The sequence below is a fragment of the Meleagris gallopavo genome, chromosome 1 (assembly GCF_905368555.1).
Source record: "Meleagris gallopavo chromosome 1, MGAL_WU_HG_1.1, whole genome shotgun sequence".
In the NCBI taxonomy this organism is placed as follows: Eukaryota; Metazoa; Chordata; class Aves; order Galliformes; family Phasianidae; genus Meleagris; species Meleagris gallopavo.
This window is the reverse complement of record NC_139404.1, coordinates 15224022-15247250: the sequence shown is the minus strand read 5'-3', so window position 1 is coordinate 15247250 and position 23229 is coordinate 15224022. Positions and strand designations below refer to the sequence as shown.

General features: G+C 34.7%; 1 protein-coding gene across 1 annotated transcript in view; it reads right to left on the bottom strand.

Moving 5' to 3' along the window:
* Window positions 1-23229, bottom strand: part of CPNE8 (copine 8) — a 92668-nt gene that overhangs the window by 35702 nt on the left and 33737 nt on the right. The window contains exons 7-10 of the mRNA XM_085217572.1: window positions 12876-12939; window positions 8202-8305; window positions 6931-7035; window positions 3887-3928 (exon numbers count right to left, since the gene is read on the bottom strand). Of these exons, the coding sequence (XP_085073698.1) occupies window positions 3887-3928; window positions 6931-7035; window positions 8202-8305; window positions 12876-12939 (315 nt within the window). The remainder of the gene's footprint in view (window positions 1-3886; window positions 3929-6930; window positions 7036-8201; window positions 8306-12875; window positions 12940-23229) is intronic.

Below are 23229 nucleotides of genomic sequence, written 5' to 3'. Positions count from 1 at the left end.
TATACACAGACTGGTAAGAACTGAGCCAGAAAGATTTAATTCCTCTAACTAATCTTATTGAAAAGGTGTGGTCCCTGAGCTCTCTGCTCTTAAAAGACCATCAGCTTAGACATGAGCAGTCCCTACCGAGATGGATGCACACCTTTCAGTAGACTGGCTCTGAAAGATGAGTACCTGCTGGACATTTGCCTTTGCTGGAAGTATAACTCATTTAGAAAAATACAACATTGATCCCTCCCAACATTCATGATTGCACATCACCTTACAGATTTCCTTATTGAAAATTCTCTGAATTGAGAACCAGAAGGAGTTGTCTTTGATAGACCTTTGGCTTCCTAACACCAAACATTCCTTGACTTAGACACTTTTGTCCATGAACTGCATGTCAGAACTTTGAACCAGAGACTCTCAGTATGTCAAACAATCACTTGAATCCCAAATCACTAAAACTGCTACTTCTGGTACGGTGCTTTGAAGTGCTGAAAATCGCATTCAGAAATGTCATTAGCTTTTGGGTTTTTTTTTTAATAATCTAAAAGGAAAAAACAATGGAGAAAATGTCAATCATCCCTAGAAATATGTCAGTGAGAAAGATGTCAGTCCAACAATTTAAAAATCAACTAAGCAGCTGGAGAAAGAGGTCAGAGATGGAGGTCAAGAAGGGGAAAGCAGCTGGGATCTGAGATTTACAGTGTTCAGATTCTCAGAGAAATTCTTATCTCTTGCAGTGGTTAGATTCTTCAGGGATTGTTTTGGAGTCCCTAAGTTAGCATGGTATAACTTACTGTTTTAAATTTCAGGAAAAAATAACAGCATTTTATTCTGTATAACAGACTGTAGAAGCCAAGGTTGTGGAATGGCTTTTGTACCACATCTGCAAGATAACAATTTCTTTGAAGTTACTGAAAAAGCCTTCAGAAAGAAATAAAACACCCGAATATTGCTGATGTCCTTCACTTGTGATCACACAGCTCGTAAATCAGATAAAGCTGATATGCCCACTAAATTCTTACTACATTTCAGTGAAGAGCCATCTGCCTCATTGGTGGTTGCACCTCAAATCCCAGGTTTCCTTCTCAAACTTTGCATACGTACAATTGAGCTGCTCCAATGCAAGAGTTTACAGGAACATGTATTTCTTGATAAAATAATGGTACATCAAATAATGTACATCTACACTATTACACTGCTTAACCAGAATTTGTGAGCAGCTGAGTTACTCCTTCTCAGATGATTTCCTCAAGATCAAGTGAAAGAAAATAAAAGAATTCTCTAGAGATTTTTTTTTTAACTATTAGTTGCATTCTTCATCCATTAGACTGCTTTAATACTCAAGATTTTATGCCATAGATATGTATCAGTGCCACGTATCCTGATACAGAATCTTCCAAATGTTTTCAGAAATAAACAACATCAGAACTCAGCACTGCAAATATTTCTGTTGGGGGTGTATAAAATATAAAAAATAGAATCCAGTGCAGTTAACTGTCCATATAAAACTTTTTTGCATTGCTCGATTAAAACCATGGAAAAACAAATTATTTAAGTTAGAAATGCTAGGTCATCTAAAATACACAAAAAGAAGCAAATTTTTTAAACGAAGGTTAATGTTAAGATGATCCAGTCAAGAAACTGTAGTCAAATTCTACGTCAAGAATAGTCAAGAATTGAATAGTCAAGAAACTGTAAGTGATGTTGGAAAATAAATGAGAGCTAAGAACATACAACTACTTCTAATGTAATTCATGAACTTCACAGCAACAAGCTCAACTCCGGAGCCATTTCCCAAAGCATGGATGATACAGGATGTGGAAAAAAAAAAAAAAAATGGAAAAAAATTCTCTAACTCAAGGCTGCTGAACAAAAGAACACTAAATCACAAATCAAGCATATGCACGGTAAGGTTGTTCTATCGACTGCAGAACAACCTGCAACATTCAATGTAACTTGCTTTGCTATCTAGCAGGCTCCCTGATGATCTTTCAAAGGTTGTTCTTCCTAGGACTGCACATGTCTGGAGCAGAAATAGGCAGTCTGGTGAGGTAATCAGCTACTGTATCAACTGATAATTAACAAAGAGTCCATGAGAAATGAAAGTTAATGTAACCTGTTTAACAGTGGCATTGTACAAAACCTTGATAGACTAATTAAACATCCTGAATAGGATTCACTTCAGATCCATTTGGCTAACTCAAAGTTAAATTAATAACGAATATTCTTGCTATGATCACTAGTAAGTCATAAGCATCACCAAATGACAATTTGTTCCTATTGAGACAGATTCAATCAGAATGCAGAATACCATTTTGCCTGGTTTGATACTGAAATAGCTTAAATGATTAGCTCAATCTAGCAACTTGATTTTTAAATTGTCTGAAGTTACATGAGATGAGTGCTGTCTCATCTTTAAGGAATTTAACGTGTACAAGTCATTGCTTTGTATGCTTCTAAATTCAAAAAAGGTGGAAAGCAAGAAGCAAAAAATCATACGGTTAGAGTAAGAAGGAATACATGGAAAATAATATTCTTCACCTTTTTTCTTTTTCTTTTTTTTTAGATACTCATTTAACAGGTATTCAGAACGAGAGGTAAGCAAAAGCAGACAATCTTTCACAGTGGCTGGGACAGAAGAGGTTAATGACTGCCTGAATTCCACAGCATGTTGATGTTTTCACTCAAAATTGTGCCTCTAAAACTATTATTTGTCAGATTTCTTCTTTTAATCACATCTCAGATTCAGATTTTAAAGGAAACAAGTCAGCACATTGAAGCACATAAAATAGGATCTTTCTTTTTTATTAACTTGGAAATATTGTCTCATTTTTCATTTTCAGATTATTTTCACAAAATATTGTATCTTGCCTACAAATTGTAAGCATATCATATTTTTGAAGATTTGGTAAACTTAATTGTGAAGGAGAGGATTTAATATAATAAATCTTTACAGTGATGCAGCAACTTTTTTTTCTAATAATTTTAATCTTCACATTTTTAATTGCTTATCTATAAGCAATTAATATGTTTTTTTTGTCCCTCCCAGAAATACCTAATGAAAAAGGATGAATTTGTTCTACGGGGTGATAATTGTAAAGCACAAATATGTGGTAAGAATGCTTATAAATCAACAGATTTCATGATGGAATCAAAAAGACAAAGATGTAAGTTGAGAAAGCTGAAACTGGTTTTGGCTCTTGTCAGCAGAGAATGAATTAGAAACAAACTGCTTTAGCAATATTAGAGACATTATTATATAATAAATAATACACTCCTAAGTATCCAAATTAACTGCATATTCATATATTTAAAAATATAAATTAACAAGAAATAATTAAGACAGGTCAACAGAGAGAGAAATAGAAATCAACGTATTTTTGTATTACATGCAAGTGCTAGTACCGTGACTTATAAATATACTTTCTCTCCAAAGTATGAAGACACAAGCTCAAGCATTTTTTAAAGCAATTCATTCTGACCAAAAAATTGGATTCACTAAGTACAGTCAGTAAGGTTGAACAATTACATATTGCCCATTTTGAAATTAGCTACACAAATCCACATACATTTATTCCACCATCCTCCTTTCGATGATGGAGTTATTTAAAACCCTTTTGCCTTAAGCAAAAAAAAGAGGTTACCAAATGGATTACCCCTCCTTTCATATGTATACAGTAACTATTAGCACTAATGAGACTCACAAAACATTCCATCTTACTTGTTCCAGGTATGAACCTCTTGTTTGAAATATGTTGATGCATCAGCACTTATCTCAATTGCAAAACACAACAGAACTGTAACACAGCAACTTTTTTTTTCTAGTGCCAGTTCTGGCAACTGTATATTTACACATTCTTAAAATAAATAGAAAGCAATAGAAATTATGCCTTACCTTCCATCTCTATCCCAATCATACACCTCTACTTTAATTGTCCTAAAAAATTTGAGAAAAACACTATTAAAATTCATATTCTAATGTACAAAATTGAATTTTATATTTAAGTGCATTTGGATACCTCAACTGTGCCAAAGCTAGAAGACCAGATTTTCCAGTTGTTTCTTATTGTGAAGAAAACAGCAAGTTACTCAGGTTACTCAATATAAATTAATAACTGAATAGTAAAATACAGTAAAAGATAAGGGAACAAATACTTTGTTGTTGTTGTTTGTTTGTTTTTCTAACTGATTCTTTAAACCTTAAAGTGCTATCAGCCTTTTTAGGAAGGTTAATAAAATGAGACTCGTGAGTTATTGGTATTGGTATTATGTGGGAAAGGAATATCTACTGTGAAGTAGTAACACCTTTCAGAAAAAAATAAAATAATAACAATGTACCCGTATTTGAGAAGAAGAGTCTTCCTTTCAGATGAAGAGAACCTGAGCAAGTCATTACGTAGCACAAATTCTTCAACAGCATAGAGCAGATTAAAAACAATACAATACCAAGTAAATCAAACTTCTAAAATTCTACTTCATACATTTTGGTTGTTAAATGAAAGTAACAACACCAGAATAAAAGAAAACTTTAATCTGGTAGATGGCATGAATCTCTGCCTAACAGTCTGCAATAGTGAAAAATGAAAACTGTGTGATTCACCCAAGATTTGGGGAAGGCCCTATATGTAGCTAGAACAAAAGAAATCTGTTGTGCTTTTAACCCATAAGCTCTCTCTTACTCCACAACAGAGGAGGATGCTGCTTGGATATCTGTCCAAAAAGGAAGGCGCAGCATCATTTCTTTGAATTCCCATAAAGAAAACAGACTAGCTTTTTAGCTCTCTCATAAACTCATGTTAGATAACCACCAGATGCAACCTAACCATGAATCTGGCTTTCTAGAATTAAATGGGATAAACAGATCATTAGGGTACAGGTGGATACACGGACAGAGTTCACTCAGAAGCATTAACTGCAGAGAAATTATTCTACCTAAAACTAGAATGAATGTTTACTGTGGCATATATTCTTAGCAATTACATTACTCTCACCTTTCAACACCTTTCACAGAACCAAGGGTACCATAATCTGATCTGTGAAACTATCATTATCTGAAAGAAACCAAGCTGATCATAGGAAACTAATCCTCACCTTTGGAAAGAAAAATCTTCATATTTAAAAAAGCAAACAACAATAACAAACTTTGGATGCTTCTTCTGGATCATCAGCCAATATTAATTTGAATTTGACAGCTAAAGTATATTTCCTGATGTCAAATATGATTATTATAGGGAGGACTGTTAAGTTCCATTGAATCTTTTATTTGTAAGGCATTCACATTATGTAGAAAGAATCAAAAACATGATCAAAATGGGAAAGTAGTTACACAACAATCTGAGGGATACCATTATATTTTTTAATTCCCTTTCAGAGTAGTTACAATATTGCATTTGACACATCTCTTTTATAACATTATTATCAAAGACTTTTATTTAAAATGATGAACAGTGCAGTGTACAGAGACTAGCATCATGAGCATTATTTTGCTTTGCATTATGCATATAAATCCATATACAAGTTAAAAATTATACCTGATTAGAACACACTTATTATGAAATCAATGCAATTTTTTCTATCTAATTGAAACAGAAACATGAATGATAATAACTGTAACAAATATTCCACTAGGAGAGTGTTAGAAATGCAGGAGAACCCTTTTTCCTTAAATTTGAAGCAAGATGATACCAAGTGCTGGAAATGTATGACAGGCAGAATAAAGTAGCCATGATCCAGTAGGAAATGCGAAGAATGGACATTCCCAAAAAGAATGCTTAAAAAAATATACCCACTTCCCTAGCAAAAGATCTGAATTAGCTTTTGACCCTTCAATTTCTAATAAGCGGCTTATAACAACAGAACTTTATTTCTGTGAAAGCATTCTATTTAGCTTAGTGAATATACGCACTTCTTACTGTCCAACTCTTCAATATTAACTACTTGGATTAAGTCAAGTGAAGCACAGACCAGTACAAGCATTGGTTCCTTTTTATATCCTGATATTAGCTAGTAAATCATGACTTGATTTGCTTCCCAAAAGGCCTGCCTTCATGGTAGCCTTACAATAGATTACAATAGCTTTACTCCATACATTTCATTGAATAATTACTGTTGTAGTTTCCATGGAAATAAATAAGAGGCATTACATTCAGAGCAACTTACATACAATGTGCAGGTTATCTATTACTCATACAATTCTTCTAATCCTCATATTTCGTATTTCCTTCATTATTTTAATCTAAATATTATACTACACACTTGTAAAAGAATATGACTAATGCTAAGCCTGTATTTCCTTCGAGTCTTACTGAAGTAATTTAAATACTCCAGATTTCACATAGTAGGGATAGATAGATAACCAGACATTTACCTGGCTACATAATTATAACAGTATTATCTCGATTCATATCAAAAATATGAATAGTGATGACAGAATAACAAGTCATCAGCAGCAGCTTAAACACTTACCTCACTGATACTGTTAGAAGTTAACAAGTCAATTTTTAAGGATTCTACAAAAATCCACGATTCCTAATTTAACTACCTAGCTTGCTGGTAAAACATTGGTAAAAACATGGTATATGACCATGTTTTTCAGAGATGCACCCTTTTGTATGGGATCACTGAAAATTTCAAATCTGAACAGCATGAGGATTAAATTCTGGGTATCTCATATTCTGTTAACAGTGTACATTCAAGTTGTTTGTTTGTTTGTTTGTTTTTTTGTAATTATTTCTTAATCATCACAGAGAATGAAATCACTGCTAACATTTCCCACAGATTTATCATATTGTCTTTATTTCTATAAATTTATTGTGGTGTTTTGAATATATATTCTTTCAAAATGTTGACAAAATAACACAAGTAACAGAATTGTTAAGAAAAAATATCTATATTAGGAAAAAATCTATGTATGCTAGGAAAGTTTAACCTGCAGCTTACCGGTCATAGTCTCCATTACACAGTGCTCTGACAGAAATCTTGAATGCCTGCCACACTGGATTTAATGTATTTTTTATGACTTCTGTTTTGTGGCAGATTGTAAAACTGCAATAAAGAAAGATATAATTTGTATTTATTTACTTTTATTTTGTGTCACCAAACAGGCAATACAAAGATCTATAATGTGTATGCACTGGTACAATGTCCATATAAAGCTTAAGCTAAGAAAACAAGTCCAGAAGAGAGGCAAGGAGAACTAATGAGAACAGATCTATTTGTGAGTGACTATGGATGAAGGCATTATATAATTCTACACCTAATTTTTTTTTTACCTCACAAGAATTACAATCATTCAGTGAGTTAGTTTAGATGAGTGCAGAATATGATTCCTGCTTAACAGGTAAGAAACTCAGTCAAAGGAGTCTTGACTTTCTCATGCTTGTTCATCATTTTAGGGTTTTGTGGTTTTTTTTTTTTAATTTATTTTTTGTTATTTTTTGTTATTTTTTTAAACCAGAGTTGTCTCAAACAAAACAAATAAGCCTCCATTAGATTCCATGATCTCCTTCTCTCAAATGAAATATATATGAAATTTATATGAAATATACTATGCTTTACTACATTATGCTTTCTCTAAATGATGCAAAATGAAAATACTTCTTTTGAATCCTCATCTTGGATAGTGAATTGTGCAAAAGAAAATAGGAGGCAAGGTCACTGCTGAAATCAATACTGAAATCCCACATACACATAGATGCAACTAAAGTTGCCCCCTGAAAGAATGTTTCTGAAGTTCCAAAGGTGTATGTTCTTATCTGAGCTATTACTAGAAGACATAGATAAAAAATGTTTTCTATCTGAGCAATTTTTTTAATTCTCTTTTCTAGATCGCTGTTAAAAAAAAAAAAAAGGATCTGATTTTGCAACATACGAATTTTCATCTAAAACAATATATAAGCATTAGCATATTTTTCAGTTGTGATTTTCTTCAAGTTTTCCATTTAAAAGCATGTCTGCTGTTTAACAATTTTTACTATGACTAATTTTTATTGTGATCTGCATTTACCATATGTTCAACTCTTCAAACTCTCGGTTGAGGTATTAATGTTTGCTACAATAGTTTTATTTCTGTGTTGCCTAAATTAAAATTCAATAAATTTTAAAGAAATGCAGCTTAATCTGACAAACATTAAGAAAGGAAAACTACTTCACTATCTGCAAATATATAAGCTGCTACTGCTTAGAAGCAGAAATATTTAGCAGGTACCTACCTGCCATCTTCATTGCTTCGATGAAATACCAGGAAAGGATCAGATTTCCCAAAGAAGTCCTTCTTGTCTAGTTTGTTCGCACAAAATTGCATTAAAACTGAATCCTGAAATTGATAATACAGAAAAATTAAAAAGAGCAGGCAGTTTGTTGAAGGAAAATTAAGAATATAATTGACTACTAACCATACAAACAGAAAACAAAATGAATGTGAGCTGCCTGACTTCTAGATGCTTTTTACTTATACATATTTTTGCAAATGTCCTTATAATGCAGCATGAGCTGCTAAAACAAAGAATTCATCCATAAAAGTGTGCAAATGAAGTTCTATGCTAAATAACTCACAGTGTTTCAAGTACTTTCTGACATCCAATGCTGCATTTTCTGGGAAGTAGATGCAAAGCTAAAGAACATATTAGAATTAATTTTAAAAGCTGCAATGAGACACAACTAAGTTTCATTCCTTCAGTGACTTAAACCTGCAACTTTTTGTTCCTGTTGCCCATAAAGCAACTAGCTTAGCAACTTGCTATTAAGATGCCAGAAGTTTCCAGAAAATGAGATTGGAAGGTGCCAAATGAAACCATTCTCATGCTGTTTTGTCCAGGCAAATAGATAGATCGCACACTATCATGTCTTCAGGTAGAGTCAGGTGCCAGAAGGATTATAATGCAAAAATAAACCTGCAGACTCATTAGCTGACTGAGGCAGGGCTTTACTGGATGATTATGTTCCATTATTGGGTCTACATGTGTAACAAAAGCAAGACGACGACTAGAGAAAACACGGTCCACCACTGACTAGGGTAGGGGAGCAGCTGACAGAGGCAATGGAAAATTTGTTTCCTCATACCCTTCTTTCTTGGCCTTTACTGCTGAGATCTGACTTTGATAATCCTGGGCACCTGAGACCGGTGGAAAAGTCTAGAACAAGGATGACTCTCCTGGGGAGAAGAGGACCAAGTAAGGGAACATTTAAACAGATTGGACACACAAAGGTCCTGACAGGATGCATTTGTAAGTGCTGATAGAGTTGGCAGTGTCACTGTGAGGCCACTTTCAATTATCTTTATTAAGTTTCGAACTGCTGAGCTTCAAGGAATTGGGATTAACATAAAAAGTCCAGCAGGCGATGAGCATGTAGCTAAGCAGTCAATAATGGAGCCAGTAACAATTAACATCTTCATTAACAAAACAGAGCAGACCCTCAGGAAGTTTGCAAACAATGCAAAGCTAGATATAGTGGCTTCTCCATCAGCTGCTTGTGCCACTATTCAGAGGGACCCGTGTGAGCTAGAAAAACAGGACAACATGAACACCATGAAGTTCAACTATGGGAAATGGACTTTGAGGGCAATAAACTCCTGCACAAATATAAGCTGCAGGACAAACAGCTTGAAAGTAGTTTTGCAGAAAAGAAACGGTTGGGCTTGATGGACATGGATCATAGATTGTGAGCCATCAATGCAGACACTGCAACTAAGAAGGCCAATGGTCTCTTGTGCTGCACTGAGTAGAGTGCTGAAAGGAAGCTGAGGGAAATGACTCAGTACTAGTGATGGCTTACCTGGAGTACTGTGTTCAGTTCTGAGCTTCCCAGTACAGGAATGAAAAGGACAAATAGCATTAATTCCAGAAAAAGTGACACTAAGATGACTGATTGAGGGACTGGACTGCCTCTCCCATTAGGAGTAGCTAAAAGAGATGAGATTCTCTTAGACTGGAGAGAAGGCTCAGGTGAATCTTATTAATTTGTACAAATACCTAAGGAGGAAGTAAACAGACTCCTCCTCACTGGTATTCAGGGGCAGAAAAGCAGCAATAGGTACAAAATGAAATACAGGAAGTTTCATTTAAACATAAGGAAAAGAAAAAAAAAAAAAAAAAGACTTTTTACCACGAGGGTGGTGAAACACTGGAAGAGACTGCGGAGTCTCTGAATTTACTCAAAAACCAACTTCACAGAGCCCTGAGCAACCTGCTCTAAGAAAAACAGGAGGGCTGGACTAGACAATCTCCCGAGGCTCCTTTCAACCACAGCAATTCGATGATTCAAAAAATCTTTGCCATTTTAAAAATAAACTATCCAGAAAAAAATCTCAGGTCAGTTAAGAATTTATCTAAATAATCAATAACCTTAGGTATGAAAATATCCCAAAGAAAGGATACGACAGTTCATGAGGAGAGCAAGAGACTCTGTCTGAGAAAACATGATAGATAATGCAGAGACTACAAGAGGAAGAGAGACTGATTTCCAAGCTCACTGTAAGGTCCCTTCAGTGATTTCACACAAAAGTCATAATATATGCAAGTTTTAAGTGAGGTGAACATGAAGGCTTTCAAATACACCTACTGTTTATGTTCATTAAAAGGGAAAGAAAATAATCTCGTATCAATTATGAGCTTAATGACGTATCTGTGACTTTTGAATGGTATAACTGAGATGCCAGTGCCAGTACTGAAGGATAAAACAGAGTATCATGAAAAAATACTCTGCAGCCTCCTTTAAGGTTGCTTACAAATGCTCAATGATGGCAAACTAGTCTTAAGAACTGTTAAGCAGAAAGGTAATTTCTGGAGGAAATCAATTAAATTATACATCCATTTTGTCGTCTGATAAAGTGTTAAAAGTTTTGCTCACGGACTACCAAAACTTTGAGCAAAAGTAAAACAAAAGACAGGAATTTTCCATGACTGTACGTCACTTGTGCTAGTAACACAAATTACTGTATGAGAGAGCTACCACTCAGTAGCACCTTTCATATCGTCAGGTTTGACAACACTTAGTGCTTACTAATGCCATAGACATTCTACAGCAATGGAAGGAGAGGTGTGAACACAGGCTGAAAGACAGTGTCACTGTGTAGAGCAATGGCAAAGTTAGTACCCAGTCCCAAGTAGGTCAAACATTAGCATAAAGTAAAAAATGCCAGAGCAAGAAGCCAATTCCTTGGACTGTAGTTAGATTTTTTTTTTCCATTTAAATCTGACAGATAAGAAAACATTAGGATACTCCTTAGCAAAGACAAAAACAATAAACAAAGCCTAATTAAAACTGGCAGGATTAGGAATAATTTAGCCTAACAAATTCCATCTCAAGGACATAATTTTTTCTGTTCTACTTGCTATCAAATCCAAAAGAAAATTAAGTGTCCACTGCTTCTTTCAGAATCTCGGCCAAAAAATGACATACTTCTTATAAATCCATTATTCCAATACTCATTATTAGCAGAGAAAAGGTAGTTTGTACAAGAGCACTCCCACAGATGCTGTTAATGGCAGTTAAATGAAACTGAGCTGGAGCACCCATTAGCATAACTGTGCAGGACTGGTAGTTTGTCTGGCAAATAAAATTTTAGCCTGTGTGCTGTTCGAATATACCAAATCTTCAGAGAAGCAATACAAACTTAACTAAGCTAGAAATAAGGCAGAAAATTAAGGATTGTTTTCTTACAGAAGATATTTCTTCTAATGAAATTCAGAAAATAATATATGGATATATAGTAATAAGAGCGACATTACTACTGCAGAAATAGAACGATAATTAACAGCTTATGGCCCAGTACGAAAGTTAGAAGTTACACAAAATGTGGAGCATTAAATCCAACACTATCCAGCTGCTAAAACTAAGCCCCAGAAACATATCTCTTCAAGCCCTACGGTATTTTTGTAGGTTTACATATCTAATCTAATATTGCCCAGATCCCCTGGATCTCACCAAATACCTGACATTATTTCTTTCCTCATTTAAGATTTGGTACCTTGTCAATGTAAACTCTTCTAAGATACATACCACAGCCTCATTTAATATACACCATCTTGGACTAACTCTCTCACCTTCAGATTCCAAACCTTCTTATCACCCTATACACAATCTTTCCTTATTCTTCCTTCCAGTCTCTGTTTCTGTATGATTTATGGCTTGTTGCTAGCTCATTCAGTGCTGGAAAGCAAAATAACCTGGCTCCAGGTACTTCCTGACCAGAATGACTTGTCCTCTGTCCAATCGACTCCATGATCCCATAAGAGGAGGAAAAGTGGTGATATAGTTTGGGAAGGTCATGATCACACCAGGTCTCTCCCCTTAACCAGCCAGATTCCCCACTGTCTCCTACACACTGAGAAATTTTTTTGCTTTCTATTAAAGATGTAGGCATTTGCCATTAGTATTTGCATTTTCCCAGGCAGCCTCCAGTTTAAATGAAACTGCCTGAACTCTTTGTTTATGGAAATTCTTTTAAATATCTACATATCCTTTTTCAATAAACATTAACTTCACATTTCTTTAAATAATAGGACTCACTATTAGCATGTTGGTTTTTTTTTTAATTCTATTTTACTGTGATGATCATGCAGTATTAATATTCCATAATGGCAGTGTAATTCCATAGCCGAAATAAATGGATTTTTTTTAAAATCGGACACTAAGAGATTAAAATATGATTACTTAGAGAATTAAAGACTAGATTAAGACTCATTTAAGAATAAAAAACTTTACATTTCAAGTTATTTTTTGCTTCTTTTTTTTACTACATAAAGTGTAACTGATAGGGAAAAAATAACCTAACTTCTTACAGATGTCATAAAATGGAAATTAATACATTTTACTTACAACAATCTGGTGCAATCACAACTATTCTCACTTAATTGTTCAGAAAGCAATGAATACACACTTACTCGACAACAGCCCAGTTCCTCTGCTGTTACAATGACAGTTCCACATTTTTTCCCAGGAATGCCTCTACAAGAAAACGAAACCACATCACCTCAGTACTGTGAATGGTATGTTTAAGAAACTTAAACTGACAAAGATAAACACAAGTTTTCAAGTCACAAAACTGATGACATGCCATGAAATTTCACTCCTCACTTGTCCGAGTAAAAAAGTTGGTTAAATTAAGTGAATGGCACATTCCTTCTAATTTGCTTTAAACAGAATAATTTTGGTTTTAAAGGAAGCAACATAAAAAATTTAAATGGAATGAAATGACAATATCAGAAGTTCTGCTTTCTTCTCATTAATTTTTCATTTAGAAATGGCTGCACAACTTATAAATTTACAAAAATGATTCTTTCACAGATTTGCCTTAAAGAAAATACCTAAAATAAATTTAAAGCTACACATGAGCCTCATTTTTACAAAGATACTAAAACTGAAATGTTTATGAAGACACATAATAATTTCACCATAGTTATAGATAGTTATACAATAAATCCTAATTCACACAAGCAGCAATTAAGTACATGCTGTTGCAGTATCAGAAAGTACAAAACAAATCTTTATCATAAAGAACAATACAGGAATAGAAAAGTCACATAATCTGAAAATATTTGTTTTTCAGGAAAAAGAAGTACATATATTCAAGTACAACTTTGCTGCATCCTAGCATCCATTAATGTGTCCATTAGCAGATGCCTTGGTAATTACTACTGGATATTTTTTTCCAAATTGAATGTTGTTGTTTATGCTAATTTTATTTCTAGTTTGTTACTCCTATCCTTCTTTCTTGAAATTAAATAATTATTTGAATAAAATTACATTCCAAGGAGACAATGAGGTAAAATTAGATTTTTAAATTGACTATATTCTTCAAGTTTTTCAAAGACAACTAAAAGGCACTCACGCTCTCCTCTTGTGACACAATACCAACATGTACATCCACTGTACTTATCTTTGCTTACTAGTTTCCTTAGCCCTTTTGAAATCTTTTACAATGCTCTAAAGCCTTAAATAGTTCAGCAAGACTGTGGTACAGCACTGCACTGCAGAAACAAACTCAATGATGAAAAGAGAACAATGCCATTTTAACTTCTAGGCAACACTACACCTTATCTGCAAGCTGTAGAAATGGGAGACGGGAGAGAGCAAGAGACAGACCTGAAAGAGACAGACAGGCACAGGAAGTGGAGGAGAAAGGAGGGGAAAGAGAGAGGAGGAGGAGGAGGAAATAAAAAAAGAGAAGTAGTGGGAGAAAGTTCTTACAAGCAGATCAAAGTTTAGAAATTATGAATACAGAAGCAAAGATTGACGCAAACCATATGTAAAGATTTTGAAAGCTCACTGAAAGTCCTTTGTAGAATGTGATGCTTATGTCTACAAGGAATATATATCAGGGAATGCTGCTCCTTGCCACTGCAGCCATTAACCAGTAATCACAGAAATGTGTGACTCCTCACCTGAAACTAGCACCATCAGTGCAACAAGGTAAGTCTGATTTCACAGAAAATTATAATAGAGAGGGAAGCTATTCAAGTTCTTGATTATAAATTTTAACTGACATTTTAAATACATACAAATCATCACAGAATCATAGTCTGGTTTGGGTTGGAAGGGACCTTTGAATCATCCAGTTCCAACCCCCCCCTATAGGCAGGGACACCTCCCTGTAGACTAGGTTGCTCAAAGCCCTATCCAGCCTGGCCTTGACTGTCTCCAGGGTGGGAGCATTTGCAAACTCACTGGGCAACCTGTTCCAATATCTCATCACCCTCACAGTAAAAAAAAATATTTCTAATATCGAGTCTAAATCTACCCCCTTCCATTTTAAACCCTAAGACACTTCCATTTAATGTGGCTTGATTTATAAAGTACAATACAATTTAAGACCAAGCCGGAGATTTTTCTAAAAACAATAGGAAAAAGAATCTAGTCACTGCAAATATTATACAGTATGATTTATAGTTCAATCCACTTCTTGTAATGATTTGGTTTTAAATCTGCCACCCTCCAATGGCTCAATGCCTGAAAACTAAGGGTATTGACTTGTAGTCTCAGACTTTCTAAAGATGAAAAAACTTGTGTTCTTTACTTTAGAGGAGAACCTCAAAAACTTTTGAAATTCAGCAGTAAGAGAAGCAGCAGAAATGACTTAGTTGTAAGAGTGATACTGAACTTACATGGAGAAATGTTTCAAGAAACAAATGGCCATGACCCATGCTTTGATGGATAAAGAAGAAAATAGAAATCTCAGAAGTATAACTGAAAATCCAGAAAGTCCCAATACCACAATTCTGTAGGCTATGTTACTCAAATAGAAAGAACCATTAACAGAATTAGCATTACCTGCAGCAAAACTCTTGCTACACAGACATCTGAGTCCGAGATGGACTCAAATCAGCATTAGGGATTTATTTGACAGGTGGGCCACACAGTGACTTACAAACAAAAACAATGTGCAAGTCTTTTGGTGTGGAAAGACCAATAGATTTATCCCATTTCGAAAAAGTTGTTGTGTCTCAATGTAGATCGTGAGAAATACAATTTTGATCACTTCCCAAAGAACTGGAGAACTAAAGCAAACTGCTGATAAGCAACTTCTATTTCTGACAAACTGACAACCGCACAATGATATAGGACAATCTTGTGCCATTCTACTTGCAGACGGAGTACAGGGCAGTCAATATCTACCAGTCTGAAACAGATCTGCACGTGAAGACTTGCTGCATTTTGTCTCATGAACATGGAGTACAAGGGAGACCCAACACCAAAAGACACATTGAATTACCACCCTGAAACATGAGGAAACTGGAAAGGCAACCCCTCGAAGAAATTTGCGTCAATATGTCAGTAAAAAAAAGGGAAATACTGATTGCTGAGTAGACAGGAAAATTACACACAGTTAAGTCTGTCTGAAAGCACCTGGGTTAAGGTTCGGATTGGCTAAAACCAAAGAATGTCCCTTACAAAAGAAAGATAATTTTGCCATGATGGCTGGCAAAGAAATGCTTAATAGAGATTAGCACTGAAGCTCCCATTATTCAGGAACTGAAAACTAGGAAGTGACCTCAACAGTTTGTGATGCTATCAAGGATGCATTTTGTATGCTTGTCATGAGACTACAAGCATAAAAAAAACTTGGCCATTTGCAGACACTAAGGATTTTGTTCTCTTACAAATCTCCTTAAAACTATTCACCAAGAAAAGAAATCCTTAAATGTAGTCAGCATCCTGCCAAAAACTTCAGTGGTCATAGATGAGTCAAATGGAAAGACCTTTATCTAGCAGAAATGCCTGGTGAATAAAATAGAGTCAAGCTTGTGCATTAGTCATGGATTAAGCGTTACAGACCAATACAGACCAACTGCCAGGCAAATATTAACTAATATTACTTTGCAAATGAGGTTGTAAGAGTTCTGCCTGTTTAAATCCAGAATGTAGTGCCACTACCCATCTTTTTATTAGCTTCAGTGAATGTCTGGTTCTGAGATGTCCTGGAGGTGGTTCTATAGCACTGAAGTGACAATACAGTTTATTTTTGACAATCACATTGTCTGGGTAGGATTCTCTGCGAAATGTTATAGAAGAGCATACGTGGGTAAACTGTATTGCATATTCATTACCAACTCTACCACTCAGGAATAGTTATCTGATATTCAGATACAGAAAATGTGCCAGTCTGGGTATAAGTAGGGTGCATATTGAATAAAGGGAGATAAAATGTCAAGAAGATCTACATACAGGATCCCATTGGTTTGAGCCCAGAAACTATAATTGTTCTACGGTGTTTAGGTCACTTAAAGTGCTATTCTGGCAGGCATTATGGCACAAGGGTTCCCTGAGGTTTCTGATACTATACAGAAAGAAAGATTTTGGTGTTAGAAAAAAAGAAGTCCATGGAAAGATGCCCAGACATGGCAAAATAATTGTACGAGTCTTTGAAGAAGCAACTGACTATTATGAGAATTGAACACAAAACCAAAATCAAAAGTAAAGTCTTCAACAATGCCTGCATGTCTATCTACTGGGTACAGCCTTAAAAAGTTATTGTCTCCCCAGAACAAGTCAGTCCATGACTGAGACACTGTATCTGCAGCACCAGAATAAGCTTGAAAAGACACTCTGACTTAACAAGAACTGAAAGGGAGGATCTTGCTAGAGTCAGTGGAAAAGTCAGAGAAAGATGACAATTAATACGGGAATCTGAATATCTGAGAATAAACAGAGCCTTAAATTTGGCAAGCTGAAACTGCAGTGAGGCAGAAGATTACATCTTTTAATGATCTGAAAAGTACTCAGTGTCTTGTTCCTGAATTCATAGAACCTAAACTCTCTGGCAGTCGCTGCCACAGCTGAGTATAGGACAAATATATAGGAAGTGCCTATTCTGGGGCTCAAATATATTTTTTCTATCAATTATGTTGACAGCAAGATGATAAGAGAAAGAACTTCCCCAAACAGGCCAGCTGGATCCAGTACAGCCTCATTAACAAACAATGACACTCAGATGTGAATAACTAGTGTACAATGTTCATTAAGCTTTGGAGTGGCTCTGCCTTATTGTTAAAGGGAATCCTGATAGGAGTGCACTTAGTAGGTCCTGGAAGGAACATTTCTCAGAATTATAAATGTAGTTAGTACGTATCTTTTCTCTAGGAAGGTAGAACATGCAAATACCAATTTGTGAAAAATTTCAAGGAAAGTGATGGTCACTTGAGAGAAAAATAAAGCTGCACCAATTCTGAAGTAGATACATTTGCACCTCATTCTTTCATTTTCATACAAATTGAGCACACAAGGTCAGTCTGAGTAATTCTTACATAGAGCTTGACTTGAGAAAGCATTTAATGAATTGAGTAACCCAAAAGTTAAAGAGAGCAAAAATTACTGTTAAAATGACAAATTACCCATTTCACCTGCTTTGTGTGACTAGATTTATTTGCCAGGAGAAACGACCCAGAGGAAATGTTCACATTTGTACTTGTCCAGTTTGTAAAACAAAGTGCAGCAATAAAGAACTGTTTGTGAACTCAAAGGCTCATAGGCAGTCACAGGCACAATAAGATTAGCACACTACCATACTGGAAACGAGAATCCTCTGCTACTGACAGGCATTAATGGGCTTTGAGAAACAGAAACAGAAAGGGAGGTTGAGGAGATATCCTCATCCCTGCCAATAGCAAATACTATTAAATTCACTCCACGGCATAATTTATTGGAGCTCATAAAACTAACAGAACTGCAAGTCATGCCTGTAATGAAGCCAAAGAAGAAAAGTGCTCATGTTTATCTTCATTTTTGCTCTCACCACGAAGGACAGTACCATGACATGCATTTCAACCTGTGGACAGATCACTGTAGAAGTGACACTCTCAGCTTAAGATCTGTATTTTCATCTTGAGGTGGAGAACAAAGGTATTTTATCCTGAAAAGGTACAGAAGGGAACTTTCCCTGGTGGTGAGTGGTCTGACTTAGCCTTCATGGTAGCCATGAGTTCTCAAATCTCACAAGGTTTTGTAGATGTTCAAAGCGCAATCTTCAAATCCTTCTAACTTTCATTTTGGAAAAATGTCAGAGTTTACTTAAATGTCAGTGAATTCAACCTTCTCAAGCTGTTTAACTACAAAAAGTGGTACTTCAGTGGGGTAGCTGACTGAAACTATAACAACACGGTAGATTCTCTTCTTTGTGTGCCTATTAGCAGAGCATGGAAGAGGCAGAATTTTAATTAGCTTCAGCAATTCTGTGAAAAGAAAAAGTTCTTTGATCTCAAGTGAAAGACTGATAAGAATGATCAAAATATGTAAATGTGGGCTTGACTTTGTAAAGAGAACTGTAAATTCAAAGCAGAACGTATCCTTGACATGCAGTATTGTCAAAAGAATCACAGAATCATTTAGGTTAGAAAAGACCCATAAGATCATCAGGTCCAAGAACACTGAGACATAAAACACATCTGTATAAGCAAACAATCATGCAATGAAATGTAATGAACAAAATAAGACAACAAATGTCTCTTAGACAGCAAGGTAACCAGACTCCAGAAAGTACAGAGTGAAAAATCAGTTCGCCACAGTTGTCTACGGCACTGTCATAAACTCCAAAATGAAACATGAAAACTGAGAAAAGATGAAAAAAATCAACATTAACAAATATCTACGCACACCATTTATACAAAAAGGAAGGTATATTTTGAAACTTTTCAAAAGGACAAGTGGCTCGGGTCCTTTCACTGCCCGACACGTAACAGAGCAAACCTAAACAATACTCAAAACAAAAATCACAAGTTGTTGTCTAATAACCAAAATGGCTGCTGAAGTTAAACACTTTATATAAGCTGCTTTTTCTGGGTAGTTTTTCGAGTCACTTAGGGAAATAGTCAAGTGAACATATATTATATTGCTGTGTGCGTAGGTGTGTTTTTAAGTTTAAACAGTGCGTTTGTAGGAGTTACCCGGAATTATACTGCAGACATTGAAACCTTCCACACCCTGAAGAGGTGATTTGAGGAGCTAAAGATTCTCATTACCCTTTAAGTACTTTCCAGTGTGCACAATCCTACTTCTACAGATAAAGGAAATAATAACAAAATGCACAGTGACTTTAAAATAACTGTTTGTGTATAGGTAAATTAAGCCCTGATTTAAAAATAAATTGTGTATAATTTATTGTCCTTGGGTGGGAGGGCATGGGGGACAGGAGAGGTTTCAGGGTAGGGGTTTACAAGGAACTGGTCATAAAAATCAAGTCTGTAAATACAGTTATTGGCTGATTAAACTATGCATATTTGGAATCCCTTGAAATTCAGCAGAAATACATTTGTGAACTCAATTTCCAAGCACTAAAGAAAATGTGAATTGTATTGTTAAAGGATGTTACAGCACAAATGATAACAATGCTCACAGATTTTAGCAAGAGAATTAACAGCCTACAATTATTACAAATCAATCTGAATCACCTGCAGTTGGATGTAAATTAGGGAAGCTAAACCAAAGTCTTACTTTGAGAAAATACTATGTGAAAATGTTTTGCAAATACTTTTCAAGGTTTTAATTGTCACTCAGTTTCTAAGCGTTAACTATACACTGAGAGCTGTTGAACAGCTGATATCTGCCTTTGTAAAAAAAAAAAAAAAAAAACAACAACCAAATGATTGGAAGTAAGAGCTTTACAGAAAAAAAATGAATCAAGGCTAATGGATTGGAAGAGCATAACAGGAGTGCCTACCTACAATGCAGTGCTAGCCAGCCTCTCACATTTATGATTCAAAAAGGTCTACTTCAAGCACACGTAAGTTTCAGAAACTGAAGGAGTCAAAATTTTATTTAAAATATTTTCGAAACTTAAAATATTTTCAAAATGTAATTGTACAAAGCTTGCCTTTTGTTAACAAAATATTTTAGTTTTTATAAAGTTTTTTTAATATTATATGGACACTTAGATTAACTTTAAAAAAAATGATGTAAATTCTTTTGTTACTTATCAGTTTAAATGGCTGTTCTCAACTGTTCTTGACTGTTCTCATCCAGAAATGCTTCCAGAGACAACCAGAAATTACTTTTTGGCACAACAATATGAAACTCCAGGTTTATTTCCAAGCTTACACCTGTGTTGGAATTGTAAAAAACTGAGAATTTAATTGGATGCAGGTATTGAGAAGGTTTGGGGCATGACACACTTCAGTACTTCAGAGTTATTTCAAGAGAGAATCGTGGCTATCATACGTAGTTCTCGAAGCTGGCCACTGTTTTTATGAAGCTAAAATATTTAGGACCACCTGCACACAATATCAACCACTCCTTTGATACAAATTATAGAAACGTTAGTTTTTCTTAATATTTTATTAGTGACATTAAATTCTTCACATTAGTAAAATCTAGGGAAAAAGGCTACAACTGACGTGAATTGTACTTCATGATGATTCTAATTCTTGTTATTTGAATACAAAGTCAGAATAAGTTGCCATTTGTGGTGCTTTTACCAAAGTTTGATCCAGATAAATATTTTTCTATTACTGACAGATGTCTGCTTAGTTGCTACATGGAAGACACGATATCTACAATGTACAAATGCAATCTCTTCCCTAAGGAATCACACAGAAACAACTCAACCCACACAGTGCTTTTCATTATTATTATTTATATATAAGGTTTCCTAAGCCTGAAAACTTCACCTGCATTTACAAGGAAGCCTGAATTGAGGAAATTATTCATACTGAATCCAGTAGAATGTGATAAGAACATAACAGCACAGTAAACAAATTCATGATCATTCATAGCAGTGCAGCTACTATTAAAAAACAAACAAAAAACAAAAAAACAAAACAGAACAAAATGAACAAATGTACTAAATTCAAAAAATATTAATCATATAACGCGTCCAGCCATACCATTAAATATGTGCTTTTAGTATGTGACATACCTGAATTTGTAGATAACATTAGGAAAAAAAAAAACCTGTTATTTTCAATCACTACAGCATTTTTTTAAAGGAATAAATAGTGCAGTTATTTCTCAAATGTTTTGCACCTTAAATATCTGTATATCCACATGAATAGTGGTTGCAAACTAGTCAAAATAAAATAAAATCCTCTCAGATACAGAAAAATCCATAGATCATATAAAGTTTTTGATAAATTTCATTGGGTAAATAGCAAATATTTGTCTTGTTGTTTGGAAATTGTATTACTGTTAATAAAACAAAAGTAGGAAAGTCTGGCTTTGAAACACAGCGTTTTCTTCCTTGATGCTTGAACAAAAGGCAGTACAGATTTATGATGTGTTAATCTGCAGGCTAGGTTATCTTTTGGTTGGGTTATGAGGATATTCTGATATGGTATCTCAGTGCTTTGGTAGTTTTATGTCTTATATTGCTCTGATAACAGCGTTCCATGCTATCAAAAGGATTCTGATGAGATTCATTAAGCACAAAAGATTCTATAAATGTTGAGTGATAGCCAACATTAAATCCAGGCTTAAATCAATGAAATAAGGTGCCATACTTGTATTATAGGAGTAATTACAATTCTATGATTCTATGAAAAGATAAGTTTTATTACCTGGATTATAAATGGGTACACCTAAAGAATGGTTCTTTGCAGATTTATGCAACATGACAGTTTCATATCCATGGATAGGACAGGAGCTTAGTAAAAGGATAACATTTTCTTCTGAAGGAAATGTGTGTTTGTTTGAACCTCATTCTATACCAATTTTAACTGTTCTTTGTTTTGTTTTTTGTTTTGCTGAAGTAAAAGTGTAACTTTCTTTAATAATGATAGTGTTACTGGTTAATACCCAGTTGTCCAAACTTGCAATCTATTAAATCAAAAGATCATTTCCTTAACAATGACAAAGCAATTTAGTAGATTTAGGTGATATAATCCAAATATTTTTATCAAGTACAGAAGAAGCAAATATTTTAGAAGAAATAAAAAGACGAATTTCAATGCAACCATTCAGATACCAAGCCTCTTTGACTGGAGACAACACGCTTTGGAGAATTTGAGATGAAAGTTATTTTTTCTTGACTGAGGAAGTAAGTACTCATGTATTCACATCTTAAGTCTACAGATGCTTTGAGATATGGATTCATTTGGACTAATGCCTTTATTTAAACTGGATCAATAAAATGGCTGGATTTGCTAAGGACTGAACACTTGGGGAATTTCAGAGATGGAAATTCTTCACACCTATTATTTCATCTGGCACTGAACTCTAGTTCGAGCTATTTATATAAAATAAAGATGACTGTGAAAACTTATAGATATCTTAGAGACATTTATAAACATATTGGTAACATTCCTCAGAAAACAAACATTAGCAACATTATCACTGTATATGTTACTAGTAGTTGACATCATCTAAAAAAAAATTAAGACAGAAGCAGAATGTAAAAATAAAGGAACATCAGGGTTACCAGTCATTTCACATTTTTAAAAGTTAATTTATAGAATTATGCAATCACAGAATCATTAGAGTTGGAAAGGACTTCTGAAGGCCACCTAATCCAGCTCTCCTGCAATGAACAGGAACATCCAGAGGTAGATCAATATTGTCCAGGGCCTTATCCAGCCTCACCTTGAAAGTCTCCTGGGATGGCATTTACCACTTCCCTAGGCTACCTGTTCCAGGACTTCACTACCCTCACTGCAAAAGATTTTTTCCTTATATTGAACCTAAATCTACCCTCTTTAAGCTTGAGCTTTTTATCATAAAGAATTGTAACTTCAACATTTTTAAAATTCTAATATAAAAAATAAGGATACCTAGAGAATAAGTGTACATGTTAAAACACTGGAAATGTGTTTTCCT